A 17836-nucleotide genomic window follows, 5' to 3' on the forward strand; every position below is an offset into this window, starting at 1 on the left:
GGTGGTAAAGAGTGGAGTAGTGACGTGGTGAGAAAAAGGCAATGTGTGTGTGTGTGTGTGTGTGTGTGTATGTGTCTGTCTGTCTGTCTGTCTGTCGTCTGTATGTGTTTTGGCTGGATATCTTCAGGAGCCTTGCAAACTGTCTGGTGCTGCTGTGTGCAGAATGTCCCATATGTGTCTAACATAGAGGCCCCATGGCTGTGGTGAAGCAGAGATCAGCATATAGGACAGAAGGGTGGAGAAGTCAGCTGAACTCAGGGTGTGACTTCAGGGTGAGATAGCTGGGAGGTGTAGTGTTATGTGTGCCTACTGGTCCTTGGAGCAGCTGTGCCACGTGACAGTATAAGCTGACCTCTTACTCCTGTATATCAGGAGAGTAATAGAGAACACAGTGCAGAGAACACTCATGCACTGGCTGAGCGAGTCTGGGTGGGGTGGGGGGAACCAGGTGTTCCACACTGATCGTTCTTGTCTATGCTATTTTATGAGTCTATTAATCACTGGTACTGGTTGTGCTTTGGATATGATCTGAGTTAGGCTCCAGGAAGCGGAAAATATTTTTTGTTATCTTTTTTTCTGTACCTCCCCTAACTTTTCAAATAGTCACACATTCACTCACATATGTACGTTAATGCCCCTAAGATAAATTACAGCACGAATCTTTTCCCAGTTCAAGTCAGAAAATACTGTTGACAGGATTTAGCACCTCCTAATGAATGGCTTGACTTCTTCCATCATCATCATCTTTAATGTTTACCTAATTATCATCTTTTTTCTTTGCCTTTAAAATATTAAGACACTAAAAACAATTAAATAAGATGTGTTGGGCAAAGTCCTGTTTGAATTAATCTGCAGTCTTGATTGTGACATGAAAAAAGGAGAATATTGGTCTGAGAGTCTACAGTATCTGCAAGATATAATCCTGAGCTCCCAGTCACTCAAGTGACAGGGCTTCAGGGATAAATCTGGAAGGAGATAATTTACTTGATTGATTGTATATGACTTTTTTCAAGTGAGAATTTTCAGGGAAGAATGGAAAGTGAGTATGAAATTTACTGCTTTGGACTCTAAACAGAGATTCGCATTTCATAAAGAGCCATTTTGTGTGAGTGTGGCAAACAGTCTGTCCTATGCTGGTGTTTTAATGCCTGTTTGATTCCCTGGCCCAGTATTTTTTTCTTTTTTAATTCTAGGGAGGAAAAAAATCAGTTATCTGAGAGAGGTAAAAGGAATTAGAAGTTCTAGGTTCTAATTCTTGTGTCTTGAGGCAAACCAAGTTAACTTTCAGGGCTTCCATTTCATGCTTTAACATGAAGTCATAATAGAAACGTTTTGACTGTCAGTGCCACTGTTAGGCTGATTTCTAAGGACCTTTATTCTGCTAGTATTGGGGGCTTCATAATAATAGTTAAGAGACCAACAGAAGTTTTTAGGACTACTAACATTGGACTTCACAAGCATTAATTCATAAATCATTAATAAACTAAGTATATATGAATAATAAGAAATACTGGTCTTCCTTTACTTTGAAAGGGTGAGGAACCAGGTCATATTTAAAATATACACTATAAAAGTAATTGAATCTCTAACAGAGCTGGCATAAACACATGTATTTATAAATATGTCTAATGAGCACTACTTAACCACCAACTGTTTTCTAAATGCTATGGGGATTAGAAAACTAAAACAGACATATGCCCTGCTTAAGCGTCATCTTCATGGTGAGAATTTTCTGGCTTCATAACCTAAAATAGCTCCCAGCCTCACCTCGTAATTCCGTATCCCTTATGTTCCTCCACTTGTCTTCACAGATATCATTACTACCTAGTATTATACTTTATATCCCTTTATATATTTATTGTTGCATCTATCACTTTGTTGTAAGATATAGAAAGGCAAGACTTTCGTCTCTCTTGTTCACTCCTCTATCTCTAATACCTAGATTAGTATCTCTAATACCTAAATTAGTTCTAATACCTACATTAGAAGTACACTACCAATTTTTGTTGAATGAATGAATCAGCTCATAATAAATAAATCAACTCACAGTATAGGTGAAAAACAATAAAAACCATAAAATGTAACACACCACACACACACACACACACACACACACACATAGTTGCACACACATATTTTTGAAATTAATAATATGTGTTTATGTTTCCTGCTGTAGTTTCTCCCTGCGGCTACCTCCTTGCTCCCCATACCTGAACTGAAAGGGAAATTGCAATGTTTGAACTGGTTTTCTCTGGGCTTTGGGACATAATTCATTTTCCAAATTTTGAAGGGCTAAATACTTCTACTTTGGTAAATGTAGATATTTAATTTCTCTAGAACATTGTATAGATCTACACTGCCGTAGTAAGGCAGAGGTTAAACATTATCGCTTATTTTCTAAAAGAGGAAACTTAGGCATAGAAAGATGTGCCACAGCCACTCAGCTAAGGGCACAGGAGGCCTGACTCTGCTGGTTCTCGATTCAGCACTCTCTCTTCAACTCCCCTCACACGACAGAAAAGAAAACCATTTGGGTAGATTATTTCCATGGAGCTGACTTTCATAGATTTGTGATATTTGATTTTTTATCATTACATTTTTATTGGCTACTGAATCTTCATTTTTTTCCCGCTCCATAGTATGTGTTTCTATTTCCTGTCTGCAGTTACCTACCTGCTTACACATACCTGAACTGAAAGGGAAATTTCAATGTATGGTTTTAAAGTTCATCTAACCATCAGTTGAAAGGATTGCCAGGGTGGGATCTTAGGGAATGAAAGGAGTTTTGTGAAGAGCCCTACAAAGATTGCAGTGACAGGGTGAAATCATTGGTCTTCAGAAGCATTAATTTATCGTAAGTTATGAATGGACTAATCACATGTAATTCTCTCCTCAAGGATTCTTTAAGGATATGACTTTTCTGCAGCAGCCTTATGTTTCCACCTAGGATGTGGGTTGCTCCCTTCCCAATTCCTGGCTGGTTGCCTCTTGCTAAGGGCACCATGTACAGGAATGGGGTAACAAGAGTGTAATGCTTTTTACTTTTACAACTTTGTTCTTACTAGTACTTAAGATCTAACCTGCTGAGATGACCAACTTCTACAGGAATTCTAAGCGTTCTCTCTGTAGTTCCTCTTTCTGGCTGCTAAGGGCTACTCATTTTCTGACTTTTAATGGCTGCTACTGATGTATCTTTCTGCTGATCTCCCACCAGGGCCTCCTGACGTAGATCAGCCCTGCGAGCCGAGCTTACAGGCCTGGAGCCCTGAGGTCCACCTGTACCACATGAACATGACGGTCCCCTGCCCCACAGAAGGCTGTAGCCTGGAGCTGCTCTTCCAATACCCGGTCCAAGCTGACACCCTCACCCTGTGGGTCACTTCCTTCTTCCTGGACTCCTCGCAGGTCCTCTTTGACACAGAGATCTTGCTGGAAAACAAGGAGTCTGTGCACCTGGGCCCCTTAGACACTTTCTGTGACATCCCACTCACTATCAAACTGCACGTGGATGGGAAGGTTTCGGGGGTGAAAGTCTATACCTTTGATGAGAGGATAGAGATTGATGCAGCGCTCCTGACTTCTCAGCCCCACAGTCCCTTGTGCTCTGGCTGCAGGCCCGTGAGGTACCAGGTTCTCCGCGATCCCCCATTTGCCAGTGGTTTGCCCGTGGTGGTGACACATCCTCACAGGAAGTTCACGGACGTGTGAGTTTGGTCGCATGACTATGGGGCTTCCTGGGGCTCTAGGGGTGGGTTTTGTTACTTTTTCCCCGCTTTTTAATATTCAGTCATGCCCTTCGTTGGAGGAATGTTTAGACTCTCAGAGGGGATTTTACTGTAAAGTGACGTATCTGAGGTAAAGAAAAACACTTCCCAGAAAGGGGCAAGCAGGTGTCTGATTGCTGATGCCATCATCATGATTATGGACAAAACAGGTTAGTGTATGAGATTTTTCAGTTGAACTGAACATAATTGCCACAAATGAGTTGATCAGAATCACATACTCCTGTCTGGTGACAATTTAATTTCTAATTCTTTGCTTTAGCTGTCTGATCATCTGCCACAGACCTCATAACATTTATAAGGTATAGTCAATTCTTCTATTGCTATGCAAGGAGGCCAAGGGCCCAGCAGACAAGACGATGCACTCAGTTCCATGACTCATTCATGATATGCATTTCATTCTTTCCCCTTCTCTCATTTCTCCCCCCAACCCCCCATCAACCAACTCTCTTTTATCTTTCTCTTCCAGCTCTCCTCTTTCTCTTAGTTCTGTCTTTTCTTCCTACCTTTAGTGAGTTCTGCTATGTTCCTGGCACTGCATGTTCAGTGCTGGGGGCACAGACTAAGATGAGGTCCTTACTACAAAGAACTCAATGTCTGGAGCAGGAGGCTGGTACCTCCAAAGGCAAATTCTCTCAACCGCATAACCTTCTTTGGAGACTGCCCTGAGAGCAGAATTAGGGCAAAACAAAGTTTTATCAGAGATGCTGTCAGTTAGTTTTTGCTGCATTAGAAATCATCACAAAATGTAGAAGGTTAAAACAACAAACATTATTTCCCATAGGTGGGTTGAGTGTTCTCATCTAGACTGATGTGGCTGGTGGTAGATGACCCAGGATGACCTCCCGCACAGCTGAGACAGCTGGCATGGCTGGAGAGATGAGGGCCTCTTTCCTCATGGTCTCTCAAGACTTGGCCTGGGCTTCTCATGATAGTGGAAGGGTTTCCAGCAGCAGAGAGGGCAAGCCCCCAAATGCTTACCCTTTTCAAATATTTGCTTTATGTTATTCATGATAATGTTCCACTAGCCAAAGCAAGTCACACAGCAATTTTAGACTCAATGGGTGGCAAAATAAACCCTCCCTTTTGATGAGAGAGGCAGCAAAGTCACATCATAGAAGGGTACATCGGGGACAGGGTAGTCATTTGGCAATCTACCATAGCTACAAAAAAAATAGAGATAAATGTCCACCTTGAACTTCATTACATTTTTCTTCCCATATTTGCCTGTCAATTAGAATTAGAAGGTAGTGAAATGACCAAAAAGCTAATACAAATGCAAAGGTAGCTTTAAAAAGAAAAAAGAAATGCCATTTTGAACTTCTTAAATAAGGCAGTTAAGATGACGTTTGTTATCTAGTTTGCTACACACACACACACACACACACACACACAAAGACACACACATGTTTAAGGTCAATAATATCTCATTTTATAGATGAAAAATCTGAGGCTTAACTTTGACTTGGTTCAATAGCTAGTAAATAGCAAAATTGGAATTAAAATCCAATTTTTCAACTGGATCTCATTTTGATCCTCTTGCTTCAGTAACACTGCCTTTTACAAACTCAGATCCTGGAGGGCTTGGGCTACCTGCTGCTGAGTTTTTCCTCAAGAAAAATAAACACATGCTGATGTTTCCATCCAGTCCTTTCCCCAGCCACAGAAAAGTGTGAAGCTTTTATGCATGGCTGGACAAGCCGTCTGACGGAAACCGCCTTGTAAAGGGAAACTGTCAGCATTGATTAGGATGTAAAATTGGTTTTGCTTTAGAAATATCTGGCATTCTCATAAGAGGTTTGCTTCCCTGGGGAATGTGGGGGTAACTAATTTGGAAATTTAAAAGACTTTAATATCTAGGTTTCTTTTCTATTTAAATATTTAAAAGCCAGCACAGAGGTTTTTAAAGATATTTTTGAAACCCTGAGACATTTCCTGGTTGCTGGTTGCTGCATCAGCTGAGGGAGTGGAGGCTTTGTGGGTGAGCTGAAAAGTCTGTTAAAGAGGAGAGAACCATGTCAGAATACTGATGGCAGCCACTCACGGTAGTCCCAGCAACCCTTTGAGATCCTGTTTCACTAAGTAACTCCCATCCTAGCTTGACTTTGGTGATAGTTTTCCAATTAGGGTAGGCACTGGGCAAAATTAAGATGAAGATAGAATTTGTCTTTCGGATCAGAAGCTCCCCTTCTTGAGCCCTTTTCCTCTTCTCAGTGTCCTGCCTTTCACCCTCACCACACAATCAGTGCACCCGGGCTCTAGAGAGTCTGACAAGCCCCTTCCATCTCCAGGGTCAACTGATACGACTCCATTCCTGATACCTACATACTGTAATAGGTTTGGAGGTGAGCAGTTGTTTAACGCATTTCTAATTGTGGAACTTCTTAAATTCCCCAAATTGTGACCAAAGGTGTTCCTACCTTCTGTTATGAGACAGTTTATCTTACTCCTAAGGATTCAGTCTCCTCAAGACAAAAATTCTCTTGAGAGAAAACTATGGTCGCAGACCCGAGAAGGGGGCCTTCCTGAGCCCAAACACTGAAGCTTTAATCTCCAGTTTCTTTGATTACTTTGATGATACAGAAGACTGGCTTTTAAATAGTTTTGTTTTGCTTTAACATGGTAAAAATGCACTTGAAATACCATCTTCCTAGATTGACTAGGACTGTTAAGTTCAGTGTTAACACAGCAAGCGTTTACTGTGCATTTACTCCGTACAACGCACAGGGATACAGAAATAAATATGGTTTCAAACCTGGTAAGACTGTGCCTTGATCTTTGTTTTAGACAATGCAGCATATGTTTAACTTTTATGTTTCCCATAATATTTCCCTTCAACTTCTGCAAACCATCAACGAAGGACTCAGGGCATGCCTCACTTTGTGGCTGTAGTGGTCACAAACCCTTTGGTTTCCATAGGGAGGTCACACCTGGGCAGATGTATCGTTACCAAGTTCTAGCTGAAGCTGGAGGAGAACTGGGAGAAGCTTCGCCTCCTCTGAACCACATTCATGGAGCTCCTTATTGCGGAGATGGGAAGGTGTCAGAGTGAGTATTGTGTGTGTGTGTGTGTGTGTGTGTGTATGTGTGTATCTGAGCAGGGACACTGCTCTGAACAGAAGTTTCAGGAGTCTGACTTGTTTTGGAAATGTAGGGAGCAAGGCACCATTTGATTCTAGTGTTGAAATTCTAAAATCTGGGACTTGGTTTTGTCAGGTCTTGAGATCTGGCATCTCTAAATAGTTATGGAGGAACCCACTTTTATAGCTAACCCCAGAGTATTGAGGTATTGAGACTGATTATCTGGGAGCCCCTTTTATGGCCTCAGCAAGCAACTGCTGGACAGTGATTCAGGGAAGGAATTTATGCAGAAGGTTACTCATCAAATGATGCCGAAAGACGATCTCTTTTGAACAAATGGCCTATTCTACTAACTAGTTGTGTGATCTGAGGAAATTCAGTATAGCTTTCGGATCTTCAGTTTCTCATGTAAGCCTTAGTAGAACTGATAACAATATAATTTCCAGCTATTCTGTAAGCATCACCAAGGTAGAAATGGAATCACTCTTTCTATTTCTTAACATATCATGTTACTTTTCTTGTTGCCCTTTTGTGACATTAACATAGAGGACTAATTAATTCATTCTGGTTTGCCTGGGACTTTGCCGGTTTTAGCACTAGAAATACCAAGTCCCAGGAAATCCTGGACAGTTGATCACCCTACATCAACCTAATTTTAATGCTCATCTAGCCTTATTTATTACTTATATAAAGCTGCTGGGATTAGGAGGCTGGAAGACAGACACTGTGATTTGTCTTAGATTTTGCATCCTAATGAGATGGGTTATTTGTATTTTCCCAGACCAAGTGAAGATATATCGTATCTTGAAGCCCTATTGGGAATCAATTCTGTAGCCTTTCTTGGGATTCCATCCCATCATTTAGCAGTCGCTAAACATTGTTTATCTCCTCAATCGTCTAAGATCCTGAAACTATAGTAAGTCTATTCCTTGTCATAGAAGTATAAACACTAAAATGTTCCCAGCCCTCGATAATATGTAGAAGCCATTGAAGTCACCTCAACCTTGTTCATGTGCTGTCCCTTGCCACCTACCTCAGCCTCAGCCTGCCACCTTCCCTCCTTCATTTCAAATCAGATTTCTCCCTGGGATGCTTCACATTGCAGAGGACAGGTCCACTTGATACTGTTGTTGTTTTCTCTGTTTTGGTTGCTTCATTTTAAACCTACAGCCCACCAGTTAATGTGTTGGGGGGCTGGGTAACCACTACTACACTGGCAGGACCCTCCTTGAACAAAACACTCTGCCCCCTGCCCTAGCGTCTTCCAAGGCAGCTGTCTAATGGTGGCCACCCTGCAGCCCCAGGGTGCCATTTCTGCCTGAAGCATGTGGGGCTGAAAGGGTTGGAGAGCTCTTTTCCTACCCTGGTTTTGCACATTTTCTCACGTGCCTTAAAGCAGCTTCATCTAAGGCAGCACTGCTTGGCTACTGGGTCTCACGAGGTTTCTTATCAAAATGTTCCTTGAAACTTCTGCCTGTGTTTTCTTCTCTGTGTAACTAGTGCTTCCATCCAATGAGAAGGTATGTAACTCCAAATCTGGCTTAACCAAAGGCACCACATTACACATAAAACAAGGAGCCATACAAATCATTAGTGATCACTTAGATATCACTTGTCAATAGGACCATCAAAACAAGCACAATGCAGGGCCCTGAAATTATAAACAGTATTCATACAGAAGTTACTCATTTCAATCTGTGCTGTTCAATATAGGAGCCGCCAACCATAGGTGGCTCTTTTTGCCTTTAAAATATACCAAATGCACCTAAAAATCTGAATACTGAATTTTATTTAATTTTTAGTAATTTACATTTGTTTTAAAAACCAAAACTCAATTTGGTTATTGGAAAATCTTCAAGTATATTTGGAACAACTTGGGCAGGTAAATCTTATGTTTCAACTATAAGTATTATAAAATTTAAATACAGATCAAATAGTTAAATTCAGATGTGTTGTAAGTGAAAAATACACACTAGATTTCAAAGACTTAGTATGTAAAAATTATGTAACATGACTCATTTTATACTGATTGCAGATTGAAATAATATTTTGAATATCTTGGGTTAGGTAAAATATAGTATTAAAACCAATTTTACCAGTTTCTTTTTACTTTTTAAATGACTACCAGAAAAATTAAAAATGTGACTTTCACTACATTTCTGTTGGGCCGCATGGCACAAGATGGTACATAGCATGCTTATACTGATTGTTTAGATTATCTTCAAAATGAAAATATAAAGTTGGCGACCTCCAAGATTATTCCTGCACCCCTTGTAGCAAAACACAGATGAAGGTTAATCTTCTCTCCATAAATAAGCACATTAAGGCATAAAGTATTTGGAGACTTCTTGGATATAGCACACATTTAATTAGGTCCCCAGTATAGTCTCTTTTCATTGAACTGCATTGCATTTATATAGAAAAATGATTTGAAGTTTCCTTAATTTCTTCAATTATGTTGTTTTTATATCTCTTTTAGCCTTCTCCACTTCCAGCTTGCCAAGTAAAATATGATTACTATATCACTGTATTCATAGCATACATTTAATTCATTTTAAACCATTCTCATTTCTAATTATTTAATCTTTCATTCATCCTGGTGAGGAATACTTTAAACAATAGATTAGAGCTATTTGTGATGTTCGGGGTCTGAAAACACTTTAACATTCCAAATCCTTTATCTATTGAGTTAAAATACATGTCCATTTTGAGCATAAACAAAGTCAAGGAGAAAAAAAATGGTAATCCTCATGCATTTTGCAATAGCCAAATGTTGGTTCTTTCATAGGAGCATCAACCCAAACTTATCTATTTTGTTTCCATAAGTTGCTTCATGTCCCTTTCACTATAAACTAACTCACCCACCTCAATTCAAATTTTGTCATCTGCTGTATTAGCTTTTGAGATTGGAAACTAAAAACGTTTTTCTTCTCTTAGCATTTGTTTCTTCCCTGCAATATATGTTAGCTGTCACCAGGTGGTAGTAGGGAGTAAAGACAGGGACCTGAGCCCTAGAGATGCCCTAGACGGAGAGATGGCCCCATAGGGCTACTTAAGTCTCTAGGTATATGAAGAGGAGATTGAATTTTACAAAATCCTAATTTTTATAACAACGGCACCTTTATGTAACAAAACAATGAAATCATAAAGAAATACTAGATAAAAATGAATAGATGAAACCACAGAGACAGGCAGGCTTTCTCCTTACCGTTGTCAGCTATTTTAAGCCTTTATTCATTATAGGGCTGGCAGGGCTTTTCTAAGCTTAAGACCCTCTCCCGAAACGCCATCAAGACCCTCATGGATCTCCTAGATGTTTCTGCGCCATGAGCTACCTGACTTCCAGGAATTCCCACAACCCACTGGATATGCCAATCAACAATCATTGAATAAATTGTATCTACTTTATATATACGTATGTTTGTTTCTATTTTCTGTAAAAGCATTCTTCTAGCTCCTACTTTTTTCCAACTTGCACTTTTTAATATATACTGAGAAATTGTAAGAATTTTAAACAATGGTAGCTAAACAAGAAAAATTATTTTTTTGTGTTATATATGCATGTATATTTTACCCTCTAGGAGCCTGGGAGAAGAGTGTGATGATGGAGACCTTGTGAGTGGAGATGGCTGCTCCAAGGCGTGTGAGCTGGAGGAAGGTTTCAACTGTGTAGGTAAGTTCAGGAGTTCCAGTCTAAGATTGTGTCCTACTTTTAGAGGTGTATTATTTTGTAAGTTCTTGATACCTTGTAACATCTAGCTTAGTGATAATAATAACCTTTGATGTGTCCCTTGTATGCCAGACATGAATTGTTTCACAGGTATTATCTCATTCAATCCTTAGAATAATTGTGGGGAAACCAAAGTGAGCTTAAATAACTTGATTTCATTTATGCAGCTAGAAGTGGTAAAGTCAGCATTTGAACTAAGGAAGTAGAGCTTAAATTTGAACTAAGGAAGCAGAGCTTAAATAACTTGATTTCATTTATGCAGCTAGAAGTGGTAAAGTCAGCATTTGAACTAAGGAAGTACAGCTCTAGAATCTGCATTGTAAACCACTAGGTTATTTTGCTTCCTAGTTTAATGTTACCAAAGATTTCTCTTGGGTCCTCCAGGGTAACGCCAATATGTCAGGTAAGTAGCACAATCATATGGACTCTACATACAAATTACAGTAAGGAAACATTCTAAGCCAAAGCAAAGGCAAGACATATTTTGGTGACTGTGTGTCATAGATTCAATCATGAAGAATAACAGAGGATCCTAACACATTTTAGCCTTGGAGAATCACTGGTAAAAATTTTAACTCTAGAGTATAAGGTGCTTTTTACTCTAGACTCTTGCCACTCCGGGGAGGCAGTCTACAACACTTTTCCAATTCTGATTAAAGCTATCATCACCAGGTTCCTTAGATGCATATATTTTCCATTGTCATCTACATAGATTGCAATTATTTGGTGGAGCATAACCACACATTGAAGTTTTTTTAAATAGCAGTGCATTTAAAACTATTTTAAAGTCTTGAAATCTTAAGATAAAGTAGAATGTGATTACAATTATATATAATTTATTAACGTGTTAAGTACTACACAGAATATACAAATGTCCCTGCTCTCCAGAGCCAGACCTGCATCATAGAATGTTGGTGGTCCTCTCTCCATGCATTCATCCATCCATCCATTTGAAAAAGGCCCGTTGTGTACTATGTGTTCAGCGGTACCATGTATTCTGTGCATGTTGTGTACCATGAGTCTGATCGAGTCCCTGATCCTTTCTTGAGTACGAGTTTATCAGTGACTTAGAGCACAGCTTCTGTCTTACATAAATGCCTCCTACCAAAGCATGAGAGATGAGTTTCTAGCTTCTGCTTACCTAACTCTAGCAGTGAAGAATGCACCTTGAAACAGACCATTCTGTTTACAAATGGCCTTATCTGTTGTAAAATTTTTTCCTTTTTTTCCAGTTTGGAAACTGAGGCTCAGAACATTTTAGTGACTCATCCAAGGGCATACAATGAAATCTTTGCAGAGCCAGCCCTGGAACTCAGCTTTCCTCATGCTTAATCAAGTGCATTTTCCCTGCTATGAAACTACAGAGGATATATATTTTTTTCTGTTTTATTTGACTACCATTCAGATATTTGAAATACCTCTCCATTATTCTCCTTTCCAATCCAAACATCCCCTCATGTGATTAGGATTCCAGACCCTTTCTTATTTACCCCAAACTGGCATGCTTCATGTGGTCAATGCCCAGAAGGAAATCCAATACTCCAGATGTGGTCTGGCTATGCAGAATACATTGAACCGATTACCTCCCTCTTCTGTACACAAGTATTTGTTAACACAACCTCTGTTAGCATTATTTCTTTTTGGTAGCCACATAGTAGTCTCATATTAAATACAATATATATTCTCCAAACACTAAACTTTCCTCAGTGCAGCTCAAGTCTTATTTAACTTACAAGGAGACCTTATATTGTGTCTATCACATTTGATCTCATAAAGTTTGGCTATTTCCTTCAACCCCAGTAAGACTATATTTAAATGGTTTTAACTATACAGGGTAAGGTTAAATGATATATTCCACCATTAGACTTTTTTTAGTGAATCGTAAGTTCATCATATGCTAAGCACATAGTTATATTCCATTATTTCTCAAAAGTTCAGGTTTGAAGAAACCATTGTAAAATATATTTTTAAAGTATTCAGTTATTTTCAGATGAATTTGAAAGAAACATAAACAAAAATTTTAAGTCTGTGCTCAAAAAAATAGAGACAAGAAGCAAGAAGAGTAGTTACTGGGTTATAAGTAGAAAAACAAAACAAAACTATACACACACGTAAAGAGAGAGAGAATTATCATGGGAAAGTCATTCCAAAAGCACATACATTGGCTTTGGAGAGTGCTTTGAGTAGGTTTGATGAAACGTATGAGTTGAAAGCCCAAAATAGATTTTCAACCAAGTCCTGTGGACAGTGGCTTATATCTGGCAAGTAGAGATAGATTTACCACAGAAGGGTCTTAGAGGAAATTATTAAGAGAATAATTAATAACTATATGTTGATGGACAGCTGGCAAATTACTGGAACAGTCCTGTGGTATTGCTATGAAGAATTGAACATGAAAAAAAGGAAATAGTAACAGTAAATTTTAGTAATGCTCTCACTGAATATATACGTAGGTGTTATTTTGAATCTTAATCTTACTTTCATGTCCTAATTTTTAAGTAGAAAATAGAAATTTGAATTGTTCCATTAATATTAATTGCCTCATATTTTGGTAAAAAATGCAACAGAACTTAAATGGCTTTGTAAGTGTTTCTCAGCTATCTACATTTGAAGGCACTGTGTCTATGTATCTATAAAGAGTCAGTGCTATTCATTTACTAGGAGTTATTATATGAGCAAGAATGGAACTTGTCCAGTGCATACCAGCTGGCTTTACAACCCCAGTATATTTTCTCAGATATTCGTTTCTCACCTGTTTGCTTTTGAAGACAGCCCCTCTGTCTTAGTTTGAGGCAGTGTGGAGTAATAGCTGCTGAACCTTCATTCTGGCTCTTGGATTTAAGCCTGACTCAAATTAATGCTCTATTGCTTACCATTCAAGGGTCCTTTATGAAGTCACATAAAATCACTGAGACTCAGGCTTCCTATCATAAAAGAAACAAAATACAAACCTCACAGGGTTGTTCTAAGACTAAAAAAAAATCAATACATATGTAACCCTCATAAGCCTGGAGCCTATATTCTCCAGTTTAATAGCAGTCACGCAGTTGAAGAAACACAAGCAACAAAAAGTGATTGAGAAAAATCCCCCCTAATGCTTTAATATTTCAAAAACTATGAAAAAGATTCAAATATATAATATATGTTAGGATTTATTTATATTCCTTTCTTCTTTTACCATATTATATCTCTGGCTTCCCCTAAATATCTTACTCAACTATTACTTAAAATTTCTTTCCACACCCAGCCTACAGCTGCTTTTTTTCTCCCTGTTCTTTCTTCCCTGATCTCAACCCTTTCTGTACTTTTATAATGTAGATGGTTTCTACCTTTCTCCCAATGAGAAAAAAATCCTTCTTCTTTAGGGATGTGTGGGATGTATGTGTATCTGTGTGTTTGGGGTAGGCACTAGACTGGCAGGCAATTGCAGAATTCTCTTTAGTGGGCTGGAGAAGAAATGTCGTGGACATTCCCATGTTCATTTTTATCATGACATTTATGAAAACACTCTTTCTGTGTCACACAATATTTCTTGGCAGGAGAGCCCAGCCTTTGCTACATGTATGAGGGAGATGGCATATGTGAACCTTTTGAGAGAAAAACCAGCATTGTAGACTGTGGCATCTACACTCCCAAAGGATACTTGGATCAGTGGGCTACCCAGGCTTACTCCTCTCATGAAGACAAGAATAAGTGTCCTGTTTCCTTGGTAACTGGAGAACCTCATTCCCTGGTAAGTTAAGCCAGATGAATAGAGTCGAGGCTGTGCAAATTGTAAAGTGACTCCCCCTACGCTTACACTTGGGGTCTGTGTTTGGATAATTAAAAGAAGAAAAAGAAGAAGAAAGGAGTTAGAAGGCCTAGGCAACATTACTGGATCTACCAGCATTGCTATTATAATTACATGATGTTGGACAAGTCACTTAACCTCTCTGGGACCCAATGTTCTCACATGGAAAATGGGTATAGTAACACCTTTTTCATGTTCAGTGGTTTACTACAGTGATCAAATAAGCTTTAAAGTGTGTATTGAGGATCAAAGTATAAATTGATTTAAAGAAGTTTTATTATTGAAGAAACTGTAGAGTTTTTGCTAGAAGTAAATCCTTGGGTATATAATTTTTTTTCTGAATATCCACCTAAATAGATAGGAGATCCTCTGACAGATCTAAAATGCTATACCAATGACATCTATGAGATAACGTTGAAGACTGAAAAGAAGATTAAAGGCTCATGACTCTTGGGACCCATTCTAGATGCTTCTGTTGCAAAATAAACTCTTCAATTTATTAGAATAGGCAATACAGTCCTTTCACAGAAGTGAGATTTAGGCCTCTAGATAGTGTAGGCCAGAATGAAATAATATGATTTTATACTTGAGAAGACATCTTTGAAGAGATTGAGGAGCCAGCTAAGGTTGATGCTCCAGTTCAAGGATTTCATCAAGGACCCAGGGTCTTCTAGATTCCAGCTCTTTCATCCTCGAGTGCAGCCTTCTTCCTCCTGCTCAAAACATGGCTGCAGTTCTCCTAGGTGTGAAATCAGCATTTCAAGGAAGGAGGGGACAGGCCAAAGGGAAATAGGTGCATGTCAGCTGAGTCTTTCCCTTTTTATTGAGAAAATGATAGCTTTTCTGGACATTCCACACAATAAACTTCCACCCACCTCTTACTGGTCAGATCTAGGCCACTTCATCACCTTTAGTTGTAAGGAACCCTAGGGAGATGAGCGTTTATAGCCAGATACACTGTCGCCTTGAACAAAATTGGAGTTTATTAATAAAAAAGTAAGGGGAAATAGATACCAGTCGGCAGCTAGCCATTTCTGCCACACTCTCTCAGCCTAAATTCTGGCATCTTGCTCCTTCAAGTCCTGGCATCCGATGACAGAAAGCCAGGGAAGTTGGGAGATTCTGAGGTAATGACCGCTCTCTGAAGTGGCTTTTAGTCTAGCCTGTCTGTCTTCCCTAAGTGAAGTGGGAGAAATTTCCTGGAGTTTTACTTCTCTGGCTCCTTTACTTAGCTGAATCCTCAGTGGTTCCCCAACTCAGTAGCCTCACTTTTGGGGCAGTCGATGCTGCCTGGTAAGGGCTTCATCATCACCCCAGACAGACTCCCCTGCTTTGTCCTGGGGCAGTTACCTGAAATATGCCAGGACTATTTGTAACCACCCAGTGGGCAAGACCCGTGGGCTGATGATAAACTGAGGCCTGTTGTGTTTTCTACCCTTGTAAGTTATATCTTGATGTTAAAGAGAGCACTGAGAAATACTTCAATGTTGAGAAAAGTTTTCTGCCAATAATGTGATCATTAGGCATTCAGAGAGAAAAACTTTGCTATGAGCTGGAGAGTTTCATTGTCCTTATATCTTCACACTCCATACTTCAAATTGTTGGTTGAAATTGTATTTCAGATTTGCACATCATACCATCCAGATTTACCCAACCACCGTCCCCTAACTGGCTGGTTTCCCTGTGTTGCCAGTGAAAATGAAACTCAGGATGACAGGAGTGAGCAGCCAGAAAGTAGCCTGAAGAAAGAGGATGAGGTTTGGCTCAAAGTAAGTGGCCCAAATGTTTCTTTTGTGCGTGTGAAAGGTGTAAGCATGTGTGTGTGTGTGTGTGTGTGTGTGTGTAAATGGTGCATTTGGATGACCTGTCAGAAAATTTTCTTTTGTTATCTCAAAGTGCTAATATTGAGTTTATTTTCACCTCTCTGAATTGTGGACTTCTTTCTGTTAATACATGAGTAATCAGTTTATCAAAGTGTAACATACACACAGAAAAGTGCAAAAATCAGAAACGCACAGCCCAATGAATTTTTGCAAAGTGAGCATCCTTTCTAATCACAACACAGATCAAGAAATAGGACATTTCCATCACCGCCCCCCTACAAGGCTCTCTCATGTCCCCTCTTAGTTATTACACCACTGAGGTGGATCTATTTCTATCATCATAGATTAGTTTTGTCTGCTTTTGAAATTTATAGGAAAATGCTTTACAGTATGTACTCTTTGCAACTGATTCTTTCTTATTTGGCATTCTATTTGTGGGATTCATTCATGCTGCTTCACTTAGCAGTAGTGTTCATTTTCATTGTGGTATAAGCATTGCACTGTATGAAAATGCCACCATATATTTAACCATTCTAATATTCATGAATATTTGAATTATTTCTGGTTTTTCTCTATTGTGCTATTATAAGTCATTCTGCTATAAGCATTTCTGTACATTTTTGTGGTGAATGTGTATAAACAGATGGGTATATTTGGAACTGCCAAATCATAAGTAGGCCAGCTTTGGTAAATAATCCCAAATAATTTTCCACAGTGGTTGTACTAATTTATACTCCCACCAGATGTTTTGAGTGTTTCAAATGTTTCACATTTTCATCAACATTTGGTATTTTAAGTCTCCATTTTAATGTTTTATTGAATATGTAAAGGTATTGCCCTGTGGTTTCAGTTTGTATTTGCATGATAACTAATGAGATTGGGAGCCTTTCATATGTATATCAGCTACTCGTACATATTTTTTAAGAGCATAGTCAAGTCTTTTGTTCAATTTTCCATTGAGTTGTCTGTCATTTTCTTCATAATTTATATAATTTCATCATAATTGTATGCATGTTAATTATTTTTCAGCAATATGCTCTTTCATATCTTCCAACACTATGACTAACTTTTCTTGCTCATAAACACATCTTTAGACGAACTGAAGTTCTTTTTTTTTTTTTTTTCGAGAGACGGGGTCTCGCTCTGTTTTCCAGGCTGGAATGCAGTGGTGCCATCATAGCTTACTATAGTCTTGAACTCCTGGGCTCAAGAGATCCTCCCACCTCAGCCTCCCAAGTAGCTAGGACAACAGTTGCTTGCCACTACACCCAGCTAATTTTTAAATTTTATGTAGAGATGGAGTCTAGAAAAGGCACCAACTCCTGCCAGTATCTAACATCAAACTCAAGTTAACCAAAGCCTCTTCTTTAAACCTGAGCAAAGGGATAATCAAAGTAAACTGCTTTCATGAGACACAGGGGCAAGCTTGTATTCACTTAATAATTTTGCCTTTACCTAAATTAATATAACTTATTATAGTCCTTGATACCAAATAATTTAAATGTTTAGCTACCTGTGAAATTCCTTTCCTGTCATTTTCAAAACTAGGCTGGGCTTATGACCTTTTTGTTGAAAGCATTGCTAATTCTTTATGTTTTATTTTGCCTCTAAAATGTAAAACTGTTCAGTC

The 17836-nt window shown here is 38.9% G+C and overlaps 1 protein-coding gene across 2 annotated transcripts in view; it reads left to right on the forward strand.

Moving 5' to 3' along the window:
* Positions 1 to 17836, forward strand: part of PAPPA2 (pappalysin 2) — a 303262-nt gene that overhangs the window by 144301 nt on the left and 141125 nt on the right. For both annotated transcript variants that reach the window (XM_005540072.5, XM_074020862.1), the window contains 5 exons: positions 3215 to 3704; positions 6702 to 6830; positions 10445 to 10536; positions 14133 to 14326; positions 16006 to 16152. In XM_005540072.5, coding sequence (XP_005540129.3) covers positions 3215 to 3704; positions 6702 to 6830; positions 10445 to 10536; positions 14133 to 14326; positions 16006 to 16152 — 1052 coding nt within the window. The remainder of the gene's footprint in view (positions 1 to 3214; positions 3705 to 6701; positions 6831 to 10444; positions 10537 to 14132; positions 14327 to 16005; positions 16153 to 17836) is intronic.

This window comes from Macaca fascicularis, chromosome 1 (genome assembly GCF_037993035.2).
Source record: "Macaca fascicularis isolate 582-1 chromosome 1, T2T-MFA8v1.1".
Lineage (NCBI taxonomy): Eukaryota > Metazoa > Chordata > Mammalia > Primates > Cercopithecidae > Macaca > Macaca fascicularis.